This window comes from Sorex fumeus, unplaced genomic scaffold (genome assembly GCF_029834395.1).
Source record: "Sorex fumeus unplaced genomic scaffold, SorFum_2.1 ptg000020l, whole genome shotgun sequence".
NCBI classification, from domain to species: Eukaryota; Metazoa; Chordata; class Mammalia; order Eulipotyphla; family Soricidae; genus Sorex; species Sorex fumeus.
This window is the reverse complement of record NW_026606077.1, coordinates 7,672,489-7,695,943: the sequence shown is the minus strand read 5'-3', so window position 1 is coordinate 7,695,943 and position 23,455 is coordinate 7,672,489. Positions and strand designations below refer to the sequence as shown.

The 23,455-nt window shown below is 40.0% G+C and overlaps 1 protein-coding gene across 2 annotated transcripts in view; it reads left to right on the top strand.

The window, feature by feature from the left end:
- Nucleotides 1-23,455, top strand: part of MICU1 (mitochondrial calcium uptake 1) — a 166,724-nt gene that overhangs the window by 59,022 nt on the left and 84,247 nt on the right. For both annotated transcript variants that reach the window (XM_056113400.1, XM_056113401.1), the window contains one exon: nt 7,454-7,568. In XM_056113400.1, coding sequence (XP_055969375.1) covers nt 7,454-7,568 — 115 coding nt within the window. The remainder of the gene's footprint in view (nt 1-7,453; nt 7,569-23,455) is intronic.

Genomic DNA, 23,455 nt, shown 5'->3' with positions numbered 1-23,455 from the left:
TTAAGAGTGAAACTTTATTTTTGTTTTTATATTTTTTCCTGGGCTGGAGCGATAGCACAGCGGTAGGGCATTTGCCTTGCACGCAGCCAACATGGCCGACCCTAGTTCGATTCCTCCGCCCCTCTCGGAGAGCCCGGCAAGCTACTGAGAGTATCTCGCCCGCATGGCAGAGCCTGGCAAGCTCCCCGTGACGTATTCGATATGCCAGACACAGTAACAACAAAGTCTCCAATGGAGACGTTACTGGGCCCGCTCGAGCAAATCGATGAACAACGGGAAGACAGTGACAGTGATATTTTTTCCTATAATATTTTTAATGGGAGAAAATAAAATACTATATTGCTAGAGTTTTCAAAATTTGTGTGTGAAGTTGTTTTTCCTTGAGTTATAGGTAGGGTTCTTAGAATTCACATTACTGAAACCAAGATTATTATTGCGCTTAGGATGGTTCTTTTCCCTTCTGTTTTGAGAGACCAAAATTCAAAATTCTTAGATTTAGGTAGCAAATAATGATTATTCATAATACACGGATTCTCCCACCCAGATCTGTTTTAAAGCAAGTGTGAAGCATGTATGGTAAAAGATTTTTTTTACCTAGGGTTTGATAGTACCTCACCAAAGATCAAGAACTGCGATAAATCATTTCAATAAATTTGTCTCAGTTCCTTGAAATTAATGCCATTCCTTTAGACTTCAGAATTTTTATCATTGCTTTGATTAGGTCTTCTGCCACTTTTTTTTAAAAGCATCTTCATTTGTATCCATTTTTTCTGTAGACATCTAGCTAAATGAAATAGAAAAACATAGCATTCCAGGTTTTTGGAGTTGTTCTCAGTGCTAAGGTGGTTAGATTTGGGACTGAAAAGAGAATGGCTTTTTGGCAGTGTGGTGACCTTGTCTTAAGCATTCACCTCTCACAGTTTGTTGCACAGGGATTTATGTTTGTTTGCCTCAAATGCAATTATCTTTGAAAAGTTTGGAAACTCAAAATCAGGTGAAGGAAAAATCACATATTAAATTAGAAACATAAACTTAATGTTTGCGTGACATATCCCAAAATTACACCTTGCTGCAAGTTCAGGTAGCGGTGAGGAAAGAGGAATAACACATATTTCAACTGTGCAGCATTTTCTGTTTGATTGGGAATACTGTGATTGTTTAAGACTGATACCTTACCAAGGCTTTGGCATCTATCTGTGCACCGACTAAACAATGGAATATGAGCATTAACTGCATGTGGAGAAATTGCTGACTTTTTCTAACATTTTCTTCCTCATTGCTTCAGTAGCAGCATTAGTAGAAATACTATTTTTCAGTCAGAACCAAAATACCAAAAGTTCATTTTCTGGACAAAGCATATTGTTAACATTCATTCTTTATAAAATGCAACCTCAGATATTGAGAAAGTTAGACCGTGGAATATATTTCAGTAATATAGAAAAATGTTAAGACTATCTAATTATCCAAACGTCCTCAAAAAATGTCATTTAATTGAACTATGAGAAATATTTTGAGGTTCTAATATAGGTGAACGTCTGTTTTATTAGCAGTTCTTAACTTCTATATCTTACAAAATTTATAATGTGTTAAGTGGGTTTTCCCTGGAAAAAAATGGTGAGATTAAACTCCTAGTTATGGTTTTTCTCTATGGCTTCATCCTTTAGTTATAGAAAGCAAAATTATTGACTATTTTGATCAGTCCCATAACGTTTAGGAGTCTCTGAGCACAGTGAATACTAACAAATTTGAATCAAGTTAGCAAATCCCAGTTTCAGGGCTCCTGATGGCACCTGAAACTCATCCAGGTATTTTATGTATTTATGTGATTGGTCAGAAACCAGAGTATGAATGCTTTGGCACAAACTCATTTCTGGAGGCTGGAGCACAGTAGGTAGAGTGCTCGCTTTGCCGCAGGGTAGATCCCTGGCACCCCAATGGTCCCCTGAGGACCACCAAGAGTGATCCCTTAGTGCAATCTAAAGTAAGTCCTGAGCCCTGCAAAACAACAAATAAAATTCACTGTCACTGTCCTGCCGTTGTTCATCGGTTTGCTCAAGCAGGCCCAGTAACATCTCCATTTTGAGACTTGTTACTGTGTTTGGCATATTGAATATGTCATGGGTAGCGTGCCAGGCTTTGCCGTGCAGGCGAGATACTCTCGGTAGCTTGCCGGACTCTCGGAGAGGGGCGGCTTGCCGGACTCTCGGAGAGGGGGGACGCATTGAAACCGGCTCAGCCTGGCTGGCTGTGTGCAAGGCAAACGCCCTACCACTGTGCTATTGCTCCAGCCCAAGTAAAATCCATTTCTAGTAAAATAATTTAGGTATTAGGACTAGGAGTGCGGGTAGAGTACTGTTCTTGAGAATATGAGACCATGAGTTCAATCTCTGGCAGTACTACAAAACAAAGTAATTCAGGTTTTAGATTCACTGAGACATGTCATAATTTTATACATGTGTAGTGTATCATTTGCTCTAGGTTTACTATAAAATCTTTCTGCTTATCTAAAAAGATAAAAAGTTTCAGGATGTGGCCACAACTGTGATTAATTCTATGACCCTTATGAAGGTATATATTATCTGTCTTCTGTAGCTATATTTTTCCTTTTAAAATAAACTCTGAAATTAGGCCCTATACATGAATAACCAAACATCTACATATACTTAAGATGGTGAACATGTTTCTTCCAAAGTCTTTATTTAAATTTGTTCTTCAAGAGGGGAGTCAGTACATTGTCACTACCAGTAAACTGAAGAGAAATGCTATTTTAAACTGCAGTCTTTCACTGCTTTAATTTCAGAGATTCAAGTGATGAGGATAGAATTTCGTCTTCTGAGACGCACAAGATAACTCGCTATCCTATTAGGTATCTGCGGTTGCAGCCTGTTTTCAACATACCGAGTCCTGTTTCATACTCATTGCATATATGGAAGTATTACTAGAATCTTACTTTATAAAATTGATTTCTTTTGGATATTTACTATGATTTTTTTAACTGAACTGATTTCTTAATATACTGTTCATGTTTTTTTCTGGGTGCCAGGAAATAGGCCCAGGACCACTTACATATGAGGCATGTGAGTGTATGTGTGTGTATGGTACCAGAGATGGTCTCAGAACTTCACATATAACAGGCAAAAGCTGTCACTGAGCTACACCCCCTGAGGCACCCACTTTACAGAGCACTGCATCCTCAGCTAATAAAGTACTTCATGTCATGATATGCCCTTACAATAGAACTGGAATATATTCCATTTCTTTTTACTTTTCTGTATAGGACTTCTTCCTTTTAGTTTATCCCATATTTGTTTTTTCTATTATACTATTACTTATGTTGAATTTAATACCAGTTTCTATAAGTGTTTCCTAGTAAAAGCTACAGATAAATATAAATATTCATTGGTAACAAAAAATAACCACCTCTGAGATGATAGAATAATGGACATTATTACCAGCTTCTTCTGGAAGAGTATATATTTCTTGATATATGCCTACATAACACCCCAGAAGTATTGTATAAACTTTATTGACTTAAGGGAAAAAGATACTTAAAGTGACTCAAAGATGAACTATATCCAAATGGTTAAGTCTAGGAATAAGTTGCCTGATCATTTTCTTTTTTGACTATTTTCTTTTCTGGTGAGGGGGCAGAGTTGGGGATAAAATTTATCTAGGACAGAGAAAAAGTAGAAAAGACAATTCCACAAGCACTGGGAGTGGGGTCGGTCCCAAAGGGAAAGACCCTACGAGACCATTTTCAGTTTGCAAAATGGAACATTGCTTAGACTGTGAATGTGATCCCTACAGATTACCCTTTCTCACAGACTTAGGTCAGTATGCACTTAAGAAACTCCCCGGAGTAAGCAGCAGTCTGTGATGACTGATCGTGAAAGTCTGCCTGTCGGACTGATGAAGTCGAGGTGGGGACCGGGAGGAGAAGGTACCCAGAAGTTAGTGCTCTAGGGATGTTGATGATCTGGTGGCAGGACACATACATACAATCTAAATGTGTAAAATTAGCAGACAAAACAAAAAGGCAAACTAGTGGACACTGATAAGAAAACTAAGGTTATCCAAGTATGGGGTGGGAAAGGGGAGTTAAGGGGGAAGAATAGAGATTTCATTCTGTAAATTAAACTGTTGAAACAACTGAAACTGATCAACTCTCCCGAATGACTGTGCATTGCAATCATCTGGGTGCAACTGTTGCTTTTTTGAAAAGACATCGTGATTTATAAAACAGTGTTTTAGGAATATGGTGCTCATATAAAGTAATGTTATTAGTAAATAAAGGTTTGATTTGTATGTCTATTTTATATATCTGTGTGCCATGGTTCTATAAAAATTTCTCAGCCAAAAAGGGGTTGTGGGGTGGGCAAAGTTTAACATACCCTAAATTAGGTAGCACTGTAGCACTGTCCTCCCCTTCATCGATTTGCTCAAGCGGGCACCAGTAACGTCTCCATTGTGAGACTTGTTACTGTGTTTGGCATATTGAATACATAATGAGTAGCTTGCCAGGCTTTGCTGTGTGGGCAAGATACTCTTGGTAGCTTGCTAGGCTCTCTGAGAGGGCCAGCTTGGTCGGCCGGCCGCTGTGCTATTTAGGTAATAGGATATATAGCAATATTAAATGTTAAATTTTTATAGAATTTCATAGTGTTATTGGGCTGGAGCGATAGCACAGCGGGTAGGGCGTTCGCCTTACAAGCGGCCAACATGGCCGACCCGAGTTCGATTCCTCCGCCCCTCTCGGAGAGCCCGGCAAGCTACTGAGAGTATTGGATATGCCAGACACAGTAACAACAAAGTCTCCAATGGAGACGTTACTGGGCCCGCTCGAGCAAATCGACGATCAACGGGAGGGCCTTTACATCTTTACATAGTGTTATTAAATTCACCCTGTGGTATGTAAGAGAATATCTTTATGAAGACCACATCTTTATGAAGACTATATTTTAAGTATGGAACATATTCAATCTTCAAAATTCCAAAAGAATAAAACAGTAGAAAAGTAATTTGTTGGTAATATTGGTGATCTGAGTAAAAGGTATATGAGGAAATCCTGAAATGTGAAAAAGTATTGTTCTTGTAGTCCTTATTCAATAAATGTTTTATCTAACATTAATTTTATCTCTTGATTTAACAAACTATCATATTAAGTTATATTATTAGATCTATCTTAATTTGGGGCCAGAGCGATAGCACAGCGGGTAGGGCGTTCGCCTTCCAAGCGGCCAACATGGCCGACCCGAGTTCGATTCCTCCGCCCCTCTCGGAGAGCCCGGCAAGCTACCGAGAGTATTCAATATGCCAGACACAGTAACAACAAAGTCTCCAATGGAGACGTTACTGGGCCCGCTCGAGCAAATCGACGATCAACGGGAGGGCCTTTACCTTTACCTTTCGGAGAGCCCGGCAAGCTACCGAGAGTATTCGATATGCCAGACACAGTAACAACAAAGTCTCCAATGGAGACGTTACTGGGCCCGCTCGAGCAAATCGACGATCAACGGGAGGGCCTTTACCTTACCTTTACCTTTACCTATCTTAATTTGGGGCTGGAGCGATAGCACAGTGGGTAGGACATTTGCCTTGGACGCGGCCTACATGGCCAACCCAAGTTCAATTCCTCCGTCCCTCTCGGAGAGCCCGGCAAGCTACTGAGAGTTTCTCGCCCTCACAGCAAAGCTTGGCAGATTACCTGTGATGTATTCGATATGCCACATGCAGTAACAAGTCTCACAATGTTACTGGGCCCACACGAGCAAAACGATGAACAATGGGAGGACAGTGACAGATCTTAATTTGAACACATTGGACTGTGATCATTTTTGTTGTCATACAAAGAAGTGATTTCTAAATGCTCTCTAGCAGAGTCTCATGCTTTCTGTGTGCTACAAATGAAGTCAGAAAAAAAAATAAAAACCTTTTCTGGGTCAAATCTGCCATCAAAAACCTAATACTGCGTTAAGTGGCCAGCTAAGACCACTTAAATCCATGAGTATGGTTAGTGTTTTATCCAATCAAGCAAAATTGAAGCTCTTCTGAATTGGTTTTATGGAATCTGTCTTATCATAATTTGAACACACAACAAAATCATGATATTAGTACTTGTGTTTTCAGTTGGTTAACTCCTTTTCTTTCCTTTGTGGTGTATGATGGGATCGCCACTAGACAGAGGTAACCTGTTGGATGCTCTGTGGCAGTGCTTCTTGATTTCATTGTCATGGTCCTCCTGAGATTATGCCTGCAGTGCTGCTCTTACCTTGTGCTTGCATGATGTTATTATTTTGACTGTGCTTTGTTTGGGTTTAAAACCTCTTGTTTTGGTACCCAAAATAACTCCTTGAGTATATTTATTTGACCCAGAATTTATTTAAGTTGGTTCCAAGCCTAACTCATTAATGGATCCTTTTCAGTTTTTTACCAGTATCTTTCTTATCACCATTAACTTTATGGTCTGATAAGGAATTCAGAAAACAGAATAGTTTGCTTGAAAGCCCTCTTGCAGACAAGCTGTTACTGGAGCTGAAAAGTTACTTCCTTTGTGATTTTCATAGGTTAAAGAGAACGAATATATTCTTAGAGAAAAAGCTGAATTTTAAAAGAGTTCCATCAACTACTGAGATGTAGGTAACTCCACCAAGGTAACAGTAAACATGATTAAGTTAATCAGTTAACTTGCCCAGTGCTTGGCATACCTGCCTAAGGCAACCAAAACCAAATTTGTTTTTTGGTTGTTTTTGTTTTGTTTTTAAGTAAAAATGGATTTTGCTTGTAAGCTTTGAGGAAGGGGAGGGAGAGAAAGAGTAACGCACACAAGAGAGAACGTGGATTTCTCCAGTGGCAGAGAGGGACTGTTATTTTACACACACTATACTCCAGAACTAGAATCCTTAAAGTTAGTAAGTAAAAATTAAAATTAAGTGTTTAAGAAATTTGACTTCTGAGCATTTGTTTGGGCTTTGGAAATAGAAATAAATGTTTACCTCTTCATTTCTGATCATTAACAACATAGGTTTTCTTGAACAATTAGAACTGATTTCCCTTTAGTTTTTTTTTTCATTTGCTTTTTTGGAGGGATTTTTTTTCCTACCTAATTTTTTTTTCTACTTCTTTGGAAGATGTATTGTTTTTAAAGCTACTTCATAACTAAAACTAGCCCCACTGAAGTAGACCTGTACTAAAAGTTAAATTGTAGGTGATCGTAAAATTGAAATCGTTTTCTAGTATTTATATTAAGACAGTCTTGAAACAAATAAGCAAGATCTTTTGTGATTTTCATCATCTTAAAAACTGTAAAAGGATCCATTATTCTGGAATGGCAGTCAATGAAATGCTTAGACAAAATAGCATTAATATGTCAGATAAATGATGATTCATCTCTAATACTTATATTCTAATTGTTATATCTTTTATTTTCTTTTGGTGGGACCTATACATTTAACAGAAAATTGCCCAGGAACGAGAAAAATTTGCTGATGAAGGCAGTATATTTTACAGTCTTGGAGAATGTGGACTCATATCCTTTTCAGATTACATTTTCCTTACAACTGTTCTTTCTAGTAAGTATAAACTTTTTATCCATTTATAGGGAGCGTGTAGGACTGTATAAAGAGTTGAGTTGGAAAAAACAAAGACATGTTGGTAGATTTAATTACAAGCTACATAAAATGCCATTTTGTTTTTAATTTTCTGTAATTTGTTTTTGAAACCACTCAGGAAAGGAATAAATAGGGCCAGAGAAATAGTACAGCGGGTAGGGCACTTACCTTGCACACATCTGACGGATGTTCAGTCCCCAGCATCCCATATGTGCCCCGTAGCAGTGTCAGGAGTAACCTCTGAGCACTGATGGGTGTGGCACAAAAAAACCAAAAATTTTGGGGTTTTGGGCCACACCCATCAATGAAATAGGAAATATCAAGATAGAGTTTTTTTAAAAGGCAACTATGAAGCTGGACCACATATAGGCCTCTATGCAGCACTAGGAGTGATTCTAGCATAGAGCCGTGAGTGTGTAATCTCCAGGGCGGCTAGGGAGACCCCGGACCCTCTTTTATCACCTGCATTTTTCAAGAAAATAAGTCAAACAATTAAATTTTTTCATGAAAACCATAAGAGATCCCAAATGGCCAAAATCATCTCTCCAAGAAGGAAAAATTGATGTCTCCTGCTCCTTGAATTCGAACTATATTACGAAGCATGGTAGTTAGAAAGTATAGTATTGGAACAAGAAACTGACCAACAGATCAATGGAATGTAAATAGACTCCAGAAATAAACTCCACGTAGGGATAGCTCATTTATGGTAAAGAAGCAAAGACTGAACAGTGGAAAAGAGAAAGCCTCTTCAAATAGTGCTGGGAAAGCTAGATTGCCCTAAGCAGGAAAAAAAAAAAAAAACTGGAACAAAAATGAACACCAGATGTCTACTTCTTTTAGTGTGTCTCATAATTTTCAGCATAGTGCCCCACTATTTATTTTGGTTTATTTGTAGGATGTTATTATCTGGGATAAGAATAAATATCATTCTTTTCCTTTGCTCTGTATGCCTATTTTTAATTTCAATGCCATACTGTTTTAACTATTATTACTTTGTAATGTTGTTTGAAATTAGGATGTGTCAGGCATCTGTTCGAGTTATTTTTTTATTTAATTGCAAATGGATTACTTTCTTAAGTTCCCTTTCATCTAACTTATGGTTTTCAAATAGAAATACAACAAATTTATGCATGCTGATTTAATACCTCCCATTTTTCTGTTAGTTTTGGGGTGTAGTTTTATATATACATACATATATTATATATAGTAGCATGTAATCTGTAAATAGTGGTGTGATTCCTCTGACCCTGAAAGAGCCTCCAATCATTGGGAAAAGATGAGTAAAAAGAAGCTGCTAAAATCTCAGGGCTGGGAGGAATGTAGACGTAACTGGTGCCTGCTGAGTAATTCGACGATCATCAGGATGATGGTTACAATTTGTTTGGTGTGTGTGTGGGGGGGGGGGGGCGCGGGGCGGAGAGGGAGGGTTTAGGTTTAGGGTCAGCATATTGGCCTCATAGAATATGTTTGGGAGTGTCTCTCCACTCCCACCTTTGATTTTGGGGGTGGGGGTTTGTGTTTGAGGAGGATGCATTTTAGTACTTCTTTGAAAGTTCTGTGGAATTCACTGGTGAAAGCCACACGCTTTTGGACTTCTCTTCACAGGGAGACTTGGTTACTATTGCAGTTCCTCATGTACTTGAGATTCCAAAGAATCTCTAATTGATAGTGGACTGAAGTAGGAAGTGTGTCATCTGGCTTTGTATTCCCCCACGGTACCTCATGCTATCTTTTTCTTTTCCCCATTCTAAAACTGTTTGAATAAAAGGATGTTTGGAATGTGACATTTTTGAGTCCTTCATTGACAAAAGAAACCCAGCCATCCAACTGTCTCCTTACCCTAAATTATTGTCAGATGCTCTTTATTTTACCTTTCTGACAGAGTATCTCCTTCATTACTCTAAAATACATAATAGAGGGCCAAGAGTTTGTGAGTCAGGTGAGTCACTTGCCTTGCAGGTGATCTGGGTGCAATCCCCAGCTCCACATACTGTTCCCTGAGCCCTCCCTGTAGCTATTCCTGAGCACAGCCAGGTATGGCTACAAAAGCAAAGAAGAAACAAATATAGATACTCTCCCAAATTTCAACCTTTTCAACCTCTTTCTTTTCCTCCACAGCCCCTACCCTGTCCTATGTTTCATTGTTAATGATTCGGAGGCTCTGTAGGTATTCAACACTTAATAATTGATGATATTCGAAGATAATTATTTATGGTTCATGAATTTTGTTTTTTCATATTTCCTGCATCGTAGAAGCTGTCCTGGAATGAAATATATTGCTCCAATATATTTCAAAATAGCTGACCTTTACAGAAAGTCTGCAACTTAATGGGCTTTGGATTTGCTTTGGCTTTATCATGTGTTGCTTACCTATTTCTGAAATAACTTTAGAAAATGCCTGTAATGAATGAAGAATTTGAGGACTCAAAAAGAAAATTAAATTCATTGTGGTCATAGCAGTTTGCCTTATCACTGTCCTGTCACTGTCACTGTCCCTCCCGTTGTTCATCAATTTGCTTGAGCAGGCGCAGTAACATCTCCATCGTGAGACTTGTTGTTACTGTGTTTGGCATATCGAATACATCACGGGGAGCTTGCCAGGCTTTGCTGTGCGGGTGAGATACTCTCGGTAGCTTGCCAGGCTCTCCGAGAGGGGCAGAGGAGTCGAACTCGGGTCGGCCATGTTGGCTGCGTGCAAGGCAAATGCCCTACCCTATCTGGTGAAAATATCTAGCACAGTATCTGATGTATAATCAATCTACTGTTTTGGGTTTTTTTTTTGCTAAATAGCTAAGAACTTTTTTTTTTAATTTTTTTTTCTTTTTTTATTAGTGAAAAACCATGAGGTACAGTTATAGGCTTACAAATTTTGTGCTTGGGTTTCAGTTATACAATGATCAAGTCCCCATCCCTCCACCAGTACCCGTCATCCATCCCCATGGGTCCCAGCATCCCCCCCACCCTCATCCCCCCCCCCCCCCCCCCGTCCCATCCTGCCTCTGTGGCAGGGTATTCCCCCCTGTTCTCTCTCTCTTCTTTTGGGTACTGTGTTTTGCAAGAGAGGCTTTGAGTGGCAATCATGTTTGGTCTATCGACTACCTTCAGCATGCTTCTCCCACCCTGGGAGGGCCCTCACAACACCCTTCATTTGGTACTCTCTTCTCTATCTGAGCTTCCTTTTCACCTAGAGTCTGTGGCTGGCCTTCCATTCATGGAGCAAAATTCCTGGTACTAATCTCAGCCATTCCTGTGTGTCACTCTCCCTTTTTGTTGCTTTATGTTCCCCAGATGAATGCAATCTTTCTGTGTCTATTATGCTCTTTCTGACTCATTTCACTTAACATGATACTTTCCATGTAGTACCACTTGTATGTAAATTTCATAACTTCATCTTTTCTAACAGCTACATAGTACTCCATTGTGTAAATGTACCAAAGTATCTTTAACCAGTCATCTGTTCTCGGGCACTCAGGTTTTTTCCAGATTCTGGCTATTGTAAAGAGTGCTGCAATGAACAAACAATTGCAGATGTCACTTCGACTATACCTTTTTGCCTCTCTGGGATATATTCCCAGGAGTGCTATAGCTGGGTCAAATGGCAGATCAAATTCTAATTTTTTGAGAGTCGTCCATACTGTTTTCCAAAAGGGTTGGACCAGCCGGCATTCCCACCAGCAGTGAAGGAGGGTCCCTTAAGAACTTTTTTGAATACTTAATATACATACCAAAGTTTTATACTGCTCTAAGAACTCCTTACTTCCCAGTTAAAAAACTTAAAACTGTTTTTAAAATAGTATTTCTATATATGAAATCTGTATATGAAAGATAAAAATTTTTTATAATAGATAAATTTTTCTGTTTTGATTTTGGAACACCAAATAACTTTGGGTTGAAAACCAAACCTAGCTACCTATTATTTAGGGTTTCTCAAATTAGTGTGGATTAAGGAAACAAAACCTGGCTAGTTCTAAACAACTATGTTATGCAAAAACTTGTATTTTTATGTATCTGCCACTTTGACTGTTAGTAATCATATGGAGTAGAATGGGATGAAACCACCATGGAATCGTGGAGTGAAAACCAAGCAGATGATTATTTTTTAGATCTCTGAAGATAGAGGTGGAAGTCTGTCTTGCAAACATATGTAATTTCAGCATAAAAAAATTATCATGTATTTAAAGAAACTGTGTTCCTAAAATACAGTGTGACCGCAGTGAAAGGATAGTAATTCACTGACATACATCCCCTCTCAGGAATTCTCGGGGAATCCGAGCTCTTTGATATTCAGTATTCTGTCTGGCATTGAATACTTATCCTGCAGCACAGCTGTCTAATAGCAGTATTAGGAAGGGCGATTTGAATGAGACTGGCAGTTCTGTGAAGGTCATTCATTAGCTGAGATTGAAATAAAGCCCAAAGAAATCTATGTACTGTGAGCAAGAAACATCAGATATTTCTTTCATTTCAGTATGAAATTTGTTTTTGATTTTTTTTAAAATCGGGCCTTAGACTATTTTCCCGGAAAAATGTAAATGAAAGAAAAGCAGTATTTGTAGTATCAATCCAGTACTTAAGTCTTTTGAAAGAATTCGGATATTTTTCAGCTTTACAAAGCTTTTATTTTATTTTTTTCATAATTTTATTTTTTTCTTCTTATATTTATTTATTGAATTATTGTGGGGAAAGTTACAAAGCTTTCAGGTTTAAGTCTTGGTCATACAATGATCAAACACCTTTCCCTTCGCCAGTACTCATTTTTCACCACCAAGAACCCCAATATACCCCCTTCCCACCCCTCCCAATGCCTGTGAGGCAGATGATTTCTACTTAACTCTTTTCTATATTGATTACATTCATTATTTCGACAAAAGATGCACCATTATTGTTTAGAATTTCCACCCCAACAATCAGAATTGCTGAAAAGGCATTGTGAAATACTTTGTTTTCTATAATTGGTATGAGAATCATATAATGTCATTTAATGATTTTGGATTTCTGCAAAGAGCCAGATAATTACGAGATTGATTTCTGTGCATCTGGTGTTATGGCTGTGCCGGAGAGCCACTCGCAGGGGGGCAACTTGTAACCTCGGTAGGGCGTGAAGAACGAGCTGGTACCACCCCCCTTCCCATGAGACTGCAGTCGCCCCGTCACCACCGGCTCATACTTGGTGTTCCTATAAGTTTTGAGGTGGCGGCCACCTTGCTGCTGGGGGGGAAAAGGCAGAAGGGAGCAATACTCTTTCCCTCCAGGGGAGGCATGGCGCCGTAGTTGAATGCATGGTCCATTCACTTTTCTGCCACAAAGTGGCAGAAAAGTTGCCAGGCTCCGGATTAAGTCCTTTTGCCTCTGGAGCCATGGCCATGCTGGAGAGCCGCTCGTGGGGGGCAACTCATGACCTCGGTAGGGCATGAAGGATGAGCCAGTACCGCCCTCCCCTTCCCATGAGACTGTAGTTGCCCCGTCACCGCTGGCTCATACCTGGCTTTCCAATAAGCTCTGAGGTGGTGGTCACCTTGTATGTGGTCCAAATGCATTTCTGCCAAAAGCTGCTGGGTTTCAGGATTTGTTTCTAAGTTTCTGGGATCATGGCCGTTAATTAGCTTGATCAGGATCCAGAGAGGCCATTTGTAGGTGGCGACTCGGGATCTCACAGGGATGGGGAGGAAAGGGCTGGTTCCACCCCCATCTGATGAGACCCCGCATGTCTCATCACTGCAGGCCCAAACCTGACTGTCCAGTGGCCTCTGGAGGATGGTGGCCACCGGGACGCCAAGGGGAACAGGCCAAGGCACGAAACCTATTCTCACCTGGAGTGGCCCAGCACCAGTAACCTACTGCAGGAACAGAATGCATTTCTGCCAAAAGCCTTTGGGTTCCGAGATTCGTTTCTGAGTTTCTGGGATCATGGCTGTTAAGCAGTTCGACCAGGAACCAGAGAGGCCATGCCTCCAATTATATAGCTGAGCCGGAGGTGGTTTGTGGGTGTGTCTCCCACATACCTAACTTTTGAATGTTTACTTTCTTGGTAAACTTTGCCCCAAGTTTTTGGGGTCGGGCCAAAGGCACAGCAGCAGTTTTGGGGTATCTGAAAGTCTGACGGTGCTATCAGGCTGCTGATGCACTTGCCTCACAGGTACAGATAGACCTGCTGGCAGCATCATTTCCCCATTACAAAGCTTTTAAACTCAGTAATTATTTGTGACTATTTTAGAAAATCTTTGTGACTACAATTAATAAACCTAGTGAAATGTAACAAATAATAGAAAGTTCTCACTGTAGCCATTGCTGAACCTCTTTGTAATGATAAGCTCATAGTAACTCTCATGGAGTCTCCTTGTTTTAGGATTTTTCAAATAACACAAGACTTTATCAATCTGTACTTGCATCTATTCTAAGATTATATATTACTTTTTTCTTTATGATAACATTTTTTAAAACATAGGCCTTATAGATCTTATAGGTCCTTTTTGATAATTGTTACTGGAATAGTAGCTTAAGTCCTCTCTTCCGTATTTTGATGGATCCTGACTACCCACAATTGTCAATGAATCAGTTTATGGATTTGCTTAGGAACTATACAAAGTCAAGGCTTTATGAAGCACTTTGCATCTTGTGCAGTTTTACCTCTTGGTCTTGGACCAAGTCCTCAGAACTTCCTAAGATACAGTCTTCCCTAAATCTAAACCATTCTTCAAGATCTAAAGAAAGCTTCTCACTGGTACTCATCTGGTCCCCGTGTGGGCCCCAGGATATTCCAAGGGAGGGTATCAGATAAAAATCACATAATCACACTGTACAAGACTAGAGGACTAAACAAGTAGGGTGGAGGTGAGATATGCACAGGAAAGAAATAAGCTTGGAAGGGGGCTGTGGTTGAAAAAAAGTTGAGAAACACTAGTTGAAGTACTCTCGAAGAAGGACCAGAGTGATAGTACAGTGGATCGGGTATTTACTTGCATGCAGCCAACCCAGGTTAAATCCCCAGCACCCCATACAGTTCCCCCAAACCATCACTTAGGGAGTGATCCCTAAGTGCAGATCCAGAAATAAGCCCTGAGTAGTGTCATGTGTGACCCCAACCCATAAAAATAAATAAATAAAGGAATCCAAGAAAATAAGGCTTGATTAGGATTGATTACCACTATTTTTTTTAATCAGTGTAGGAGTACTGCTATTTATTCAGCCATTGATTAAGCTGATTGAATTGGGGATGAACTCCACATTACTTTCTAAAAAAAAAAAATTTTAATTGAGTATCAGTGAGATAGACCATTACAAAGCTGTTCATAATTGAGTTTCAGTCATACAGTGATCCAGCACGCATCCCTCCACTAATGTACCTGTCCTACCACCAATGCCCCCTGCTTCCCTGCCACCATACCCCAACACCCTAACCCTCAGCCTCATTCTATGGGACGCACTTTTCTTCTTGCTCTCTCTCCTTTTCCTTTTGTGCATTATGGTTTGCAATTTGGGTTCTAAGAGGTCATAGTGTTTGTTTAGGGCATTCGGTATTTTTATCAGGATGATAAGGCTGGAGTAGCTTTCCAATTGGGTGGCTGCTTTGGGGTGTGGATGTGACTGCTGAGGCTTCCGGAAGTTCAGGGAGATGGGGGGAAGTATCCCATTTGGACCCCAAGAAAGCCTGGAGATTTCCGCATACCCGAATTTTGAGCAAGATCTGTTCAGCCTTGTGCAGGTCCAAGATTAACTGTGGCTTTTGATCTCTTTCAAGAATTATTTATGGGTCTCTGAAACAAGGCCAGTAGAAGAGCTTACATGATGGCACTGGAGTTGGTTTGTAGGGGTGACTGCCAGTGCTTCCAGGAGTATTGGGAAGTGGGGGGAGGTAGCCCACCCCAACTCCAAGAAAGCTTGGAGATTTCAAACACAAAACCTGCATACCAGAATTTTCAGTAGATTATATCTTGGTGAGGTCCATCCTGAAACAGTGGAGTCAGGCCGGAGGATATGGCAGCGATTTTGGATTGTGGAAGCAAACAGCTGCCAGGGGCTCTGCTTAGGTGTTCAGTTACCGCCTTTAAAAAAAAAAAAAAGTTTAATCCTCCTTTCCAAATCCCTCATGTGTTCAAACTATTTGTACATCAAAATCAACTATGGGAATAACACTCAAAATTTAATGGATTGTATAGTATTGGTGAGAGCATAAATTTCTGGTGTACCTTATTAGAGTTTTGACAGTAATAAAACATTTTAAGTGTTTTATTACAAATGCTTACCTTTTAGCTCATTGATTCCATTTCTGCAGGTTTAAGCTAATAAATAATCACGTGTTCTGATGGTGATCAAAAAATAAATTGGAAGGAACTCAAATATCAGATATATAACCTAACAATAAATCTATGCCATAAAGTTCCATATAACATGTTTATAATGCAGATTTTTATTTGCAAAGAAAATCATTTACACTGTATTGAAGAATTAAGGCATTATGATTGTGTTTTGGAAAACAAGAAGTGTATATTTTGTTTTGTCCTTATTTGCAGGGTTGGGCCACAGCCAGCAATGCTCAGGGCTTACTCCTGGCTCTGAGCTCTGGGATCACTCCCAGTGGTGTTTGGGTGATCCTATGCAGAACCAGGGTTTAAACTAGGATTGACAAGCAACTTAACGTACTGTCTCTTCAGCCCCTGTATATATTTTAAAATACCCTGAATATCTGTATTTCTGATCTGTTATCAAATTTTGTCAGCTGTGCCTTGAAATAATCCAGAATCCCACTTTTTTAAACTTAATTTATTTTTATAAAGTAGTTCACAATATTTGATTACATTTAATATTCAAACACCAATCCCACCACCATTACATCTTCCCACCACATTTTGAATGTTTCCATCCCAAACCACAACGCCTACCCCCATAGCAGAAGCATAATTTGTTTTGTTTGTTATGAATAATCCACTAAAAATTATCCAAAAAATGGTTTCTTAGAGAAAAGTTTGTGAAGATTTTTGTATTTCACCCAGGAGTCAATTAAGCCCTTCTATAAGAGATTAATAACATGTTGTTAAAGGTTGAGCCTCGTGTGCTTATATATGTATGTGTGTATACACTTATATATGTGTGTATGTATGTATATATGTATGATATATATCTGTATAAATATATTTCCCCCTAAGATTGGTTGCCTTCTACTTTAAACCCCATCAAATGTGATGTGCTACTCTTGGAATATTAGTGATATGAGGTATGATATGTCCAGGAATGGGTCCACTCATGGGTTAGGCTCGTCCGAGAGTGTGGAGAGCAGCCATGAGCCTGGCCCCAGTTGAGTTCTGAAGGTTATCGGTTGCCAGGGCTGATTCCTTTGGGATAGGGAGGGGCCTCACCCACCCCCTCTTCTGGGTGCCCTGAATGAAACAGCCTGGCATGGGATCTGGTAGCATGGTTATGGCATATTATTCTGTGCTCTCTTTGGAGAGATGTACTGTTGAGTCTCTGGATCCTGGCCATTGATGAGATTATATGACACCAGCCAAAGGTGGCTCCTGGGCGTAACTGCCAAGTTGTGGGAGACAAGGGGAGATGATGGGTCCCCAGTTCTGTTGAACCTGGAGTTTTCAGTCACAAGTCCCGCATTCCTGGGTTTTCTGCAGATTCACTCGTGGATGAGGCTTGACCTAAGTGTGGAGAGTAGCTGTGAGCGTGGCAGCTGTTCACTTTTTTTTTTTAATCCTCATTGCAGCTGCTTGGGTCTTTCATTATACACCTGTGTTCCTAATTGGCTGCCCTTTTCACCCTTGCTTCTCCATTGTCCATTCTCAAGACAGCACATAATGATCTTGTTAAATTTTAACAAGAGCTTGTCAATTCCTGGGCTCAAACTCTCCCTCAGGCTTTCAAGGTCGCTCTGAGTAATGCTCTCAAATTGGGGGTTGCTCATTCCATCCCTATCCCTTTCCAGGGAAACAGCTAGCATATCTCACTAGTGTTCTCTGATCTTTTTTCTTTTAACCCAGTTGGGTAACCCAGGGGAGGGTAGCTACTCTGATTGCTAACTGACAGTAGTTTTAGAGGATATTTGGGATGGTGGGCACAATCTATTCACATTCTCTAAAAGTTTTGAAGCTGTGTTCTTTTTCTTCACCTACTTTAACACCTAATTTTTTAGCGTTTGAAAAGTCTGACTTCCATTCATGTCTATTTTAAGTGATACCGTAGGATTAAAAATTTCATTATAGTGATTTTTTCATGCATAGAAAGTTTTTAAATGTTGGGGTTGTTTTGTTTGTTAGTGTTTTGAGGTAACACTAGGTTACAAGGAGTGCCAGAAAGATAGGTTCAGCAGGTAGGTTCACCACTGCCATCCGTACCTGAAGCTTGCCTTGCACATGGCACATGGTTTGATACCTGGCACCCTCTATCATCCTCTGAGCACAGCTCAGTAAGTCCTGAGCACAGCTGGATGTGACCCCAAACAAAACAGAAACATTAGTTGCAAATGGTATGTTCAGGGATGCAACTTGCCACTGAAGTACCAGAATTTCTCCACCACATCTTTTCAATCCATTAACTCCTTAGTAATCTCTGTTTCATGGTCAGCCTTGGCCTAGGTTTTGTTGCTTCTTCCCTTGCTTTTTTTTTTCCCAGAACATTACAAAGCTGTACATGATTAGATTTCAGTGATACGGTGTTCCAACACCCATCCCTCCACTAATGTATATTTCCCAGCACCATTGTCCCCAGTTCCCTCCCATCACCCCCCCACACACACACACCCTGCCTGCCTCTTTGCAGACAGCCATATCTCTCTCTCTCTCCCTCCCTCCCTCCCCCCCCCCCTCTCCCCCCCTTCCTCTCACTCTCTCCCCCCTTCTCTCTCCCTTCCCCCCCTTTTTGGGTATTGTGGTTTGTAATATTGATATTGAATTGCTTTGTTTCTTTATATCCCGCATATGAGTGGCAACATCTGATATTTGTCTTTCTCCTTCTGACTTATTTTGCTTAGTATCGTGAGTCCTGCCAATTTTATCTATGTTTTCGCTAAATGCGAGATTTCAAGATTTCATCCTTTCTTTTTTTTTCCTCCCCCCCCCTCCTTTTTATTGATTCACTGTGAGGTACAGCAACAGAGCTTTCATGTTTGAACTTCACTCATACATACATCAAACACCCATCCCTTCACCAGTGCATGTTTTCCACCACCAAAGTCCCTGGTACCCCCTCCCCCCCATTCCACACCTAACCCCGCCTATGTAGCAGACAGTTTGCACGATACTTTTTCTCTACTTTGGTTACCTTCGATATTTGAGCCTAGTTCCACCACCACTCATAACCTGCCAAAAATGCAATGCTAGACAATGTGTTCTGTATTGCTTGTTATGGATACAGTATAATGTCACATGACTGCAAGAGCAGCTATGTGCTCTAGCAATTCTAAAATTTTAATAGGGTTTGGAGAGATCACTGCAGCAAGTTGCTCAGGTCCAAGATTCATTTGTGTGTCTCTGAATTATGGCTGTGTGGGAGCTTAAATAGACCGTGGTCGTGTGTGGGCGTCATCTGAGTCCCATTGGGGCAGGGGCAGGGGGAAGGAGAAGGGCCGACTCCTCCCCTGTCCCATGAGGCCTGGCCTTTCCTGCCACTGCCACCCGTACCTGAAGCTTTTTGCTGAGTTTTAGAATATGATGGCCCCTGGGATACCTGAGGGCAGGCGGAGGGACGGAACCTGCCCCCAGCTGGAGTGTCCTGGCATAAAAAGGCTATTGCAAAGTCCTGAGCCATCTCTGCAACAAATTGCTTGGGTCCAATATTTGTTTGTGTGTCCAAGATTTCATCTTTTCTGATTTTCATGATCACGATCACGACCATCCTGTTATTCGTCAATTGCCTCGAGCAGGCCCCAGTAACGTCTCCTTCGTCCTAGCCCTGAGATTTTTTAAAAAGTGCCATATTCAAGGCTCTTTAAGAGTTAGGAGAAGGAGACCCATCATTGTTACTGGTATTTGGCATATTGGGTACGCCATGGGGAGTTTGCCAGACTCTGCCGTGTGGGCAGGTTACATTCAGTAGCCTGCCAGTTTGTCCAATTTTTGTTTCTGATTTTATCTTTTTCTAATAACTGAGTTACATTCCATTGAATATGTATACCTTTATCTACTAATCTTAATGTAAATTGTTTCCAAATTTAAACTATTGTAAATATTGCTGCAGTGTATATAGGTGTTCATATACCTTTTTAAAGTAGCGAACAGAACAGTAACTTCTATTCTTAGACACTTCTAAATGGAATTACTGGGTAGTTTTTTTAATGTGTTTTTGTGTTTGTTTGGATGGATGAACGCAAATGGTTGAATTGCTGAATCATAATGTAGTTCTGCTTTCTTAAGTTTTCAAGAACTCTCCAAACTTTTCTATTTTGAAAAATCACACATATCAAGGCTTAGCATTTAGTTAAATGTATTTATGTATCTGGACCATCTCTCTATGGACTGTACTTTGAATAGCTAATCTTTTATTTAGGACTAATTTAATACAGTGACTCCGTGAAGCCCCTGAATGATTACATGATTTATTTCAGTCTTCATGCATTCATTTAATTTGTCAGAGAGTTGCTTTTAAGCTGGGCAAATATGAATTCACAAGAGAGAAGGTATTCACACTGTTTCACATTAAGAGCAATGATCCAAAATCTAGTCTATAAAGCAGATAAATCAAAGGGTAAATTATTTTCTCCACAAATTATTGCAGTATTTCCTTTGCTAGCTTCATGCTGTACTTTATTCTAATGAAAACGTCCTACCCACTGTGCTATTGCTCCAGTCCTCTACCTGAATGGTTTGAAGGTAGCTTTCTCAATGGCAAGTTGCAGTCAACTTTGAAAAATACTAAATCAGCCCATTCTGTTAGCACACACAGAGGCAAAAAAATTTTATTGATTTTTAATAATTTTGCAGAGATACCTTTTATAGATACGTTTTAAGCCTGGCAAGCTACCCGTGACGTACTCCATATGCCAAAAACAGAAACAAGTCCCACAATTTGTTGTGAGATGTTACTGGTGCCCACTCGAGCAAATCGATGAACGAGAGGACATTGCTACAATGCAGTGCTACCTTTTATAAGAGCTTCTATGATCAGTATCTAGTTCTTATTTTTCCAAGTCATTCCTCAAAGTGTGGCCCGAGAGATACTCTATAAAAGCATTTTTTATTTTGTCCCTCCCCAACTGAAAAGTTTCAGTGGCTTTTGTCTGTCTGAAATTGTTACATTCTCAAATATCTATGAGGAATGGACAAATAATGTCTGTGAACAAAGTATTCCAAGTGTGCGGCTAGTGAAAAGTAAGAAAATATATTTCTTCTTAAAAATTCATATTCAAAATTTTAATATTTTAAATATTAAATATATTTTATATATTAAATATTAAATATATTTTATATATGGTATATAATTAGATGGGGAAATGTAATTTTCCCTGTGACTTTCCAAATAGCCAAATCTAAACTGCAGAGCATGACCTGTGTACTCTTTCTTTGATGTCAACTGTGCCCGTAAGATGAACAACTTGAGGGTAAGGGAGATGGTGAGAAGGGCTGGAGTGTCCCCTTTGCAATCAGTGACCCTGTGTTTGATCCTCAGCCCTATGTGGTCCTCAGAAACAAAATGTGACCCCAAACTAAAATATAATAAAAGAAAAGGATGAACTTCTTACTGTTTTGTCAAGACTGATGTAACAATCAGTGATTCATATTTTATTTTCTTTTATTTCTAAGTCAAAGCTCTTCGAATGCAGAAAATTTATTATTTTAGGTCCTGCAGTCTTTACATGGGAGGCTGAGGAGCATAATGAAACGTCTGTGGATTCCGGGGTCGCTTTTGACCTAGATTTACTTCCAAGTTCTGCCATCTATTAGCTGTGTGATTTTGAATTTGCTGTCGAATGGATTTGAGCTCCACTTCTCCCTGTTTAAAAATTAAAGCAACAAAGCTTTTCTGGGTGATGAATACAAACAAAATCAGATAACCAACAGCTTCTCTACTTACCTGGCTCAGTGCTTCCCATATAGTAACTGTCAAGTGAAAGATAGCATTCAGCAGGGGGGAAATGACAGACTAGCAATAAATACACATGTCCTGTCAGCTGCACCATTCCCCACAATTACCTTTGTGCCATCTAGAGGAGCAAATATGTTCCTGGGAGCCATGACCCAGCAAGATTGGCAATTGGTCGCTGACACATGATTCATCGAGGTGCCCAAAACCGGGAGCTTGTCAAATGACTAGCTCAAAGTGATATTTAAGCCTAGAAGATGTCACTGTTGACAAATTCATACACAGGATGGAATATGAGTTCTTCTTAAGTACATTATTTAAAAGGCTCAAATAATGTAATAAGCCTTTTTGTTGTTCTCAACCTATGACCTTTAAAATTGTTAGTAAAAAATAATATTAATTAGAGGGTCAGAGAGATAGTCCGGGGATTGGGATTTATGTCTAACCTGAGTGTTGATCCTCAGCAACACACGGATTCCCCTAAGCATTACCAGGTGAGGCCCGGGTGGTCCTCACTGTAGAGCTCAAACAGTGGCCCAAGCGGTGGCCTGGGAGACCTCCTCCAGAAATTAACTGAAAAAGTCATTTCATTTGGATATTTTGTTTTGGTTTATCTCTATAGCTAGATAAATTTGAAGCTTTAGAGGAAGTAAACAACTTTATTTTCTTAACTGTCACTGTCACACACTGTCCTCCCGTTGTTCATCGATTTGCTCCAGCGGGCCCAGCATGCGGCCAACCTGGCTGACCCAGGTTCGATTTCTCCGCCCCTCTTGGAGAGCCTGGCAAGCTACCAAGAGTATCTTGCCTGCACTGCAAAGCCTGGCAAGCTACCCGTGACGTACTCAATATGCCAAACACAGTAACGAGTGTCACAATGGAGATTTTCTTGACTAATATAAGGAAAATGTGCCCAGTAGTGGAGCACTTGCCTTGCACAGGAGAGGTTCTTGGTTCTATCCCCCAACTGAAAAACAAGGGAAAAGAAAAGAAAGGCTGTTACATTTATGTTTCATTTTCCTCTACAGGTATACAAATTCTGTTCTAATTGATGTAGGAGTACTGTAGAAGTCACAGAGGCTGGGGCAATAGTATTGGAGCCACATAGCACAGGCAGGACCCCTGGTACCACACGGCCCCCCCAACACCATTGGGTTTAGCCCTCAAGGCCCCCCAAGTACTGCTGGGGGACCCCAGTGGTCCTGAGCACTGCTGCATCCTCATGCCAAAGCATGAACTCATCCAGCCCAGTTGGCTGAATCATAGCCAGTGACCATCTCCCCATACACACACCTCCTAAGCACTGCTTGGGAAGCACCCCCCTCAAAAAAAGTTTTAAAGAATTTTTACTTTTATCATTTAATTAAGGAGAAGAAAACCATCTTCTCAGGCTGGAGCAATAGCACAGCAGTTAGGGCGTTTGCTTCGTACATGTCTGACCCGGGTTCGATTCCCAGCATCCCATATGGTCCCCGAGCAGTGCCAGGAGTAATTCCTGAGGGTATTGCCAGATGTGACCCAAAAAGAAAAAAAGAAAAAAAAAACATATATATGTTTATACATATTGATGTATATTCACCATCTTCTCAAGTTTTATACTTTTGTTGTGGCTTTTTAACTTCAGTTTTATTTACTCAGTTTGGTAGCCTTTGGACATGATGGGAAGTAGGAGGCTGAGGCACTAACATTACTGACAATTATAAAATTCTCTTTTGTATTTAGGAGTTTATTAATAGATACCAAGATAAATATGAAGCTCTTCTGTGACATGAAAGTATAATTTAATGTTTAATTTTCTTAAATTTTTTTAAAAATTTTGGTCAGTGACC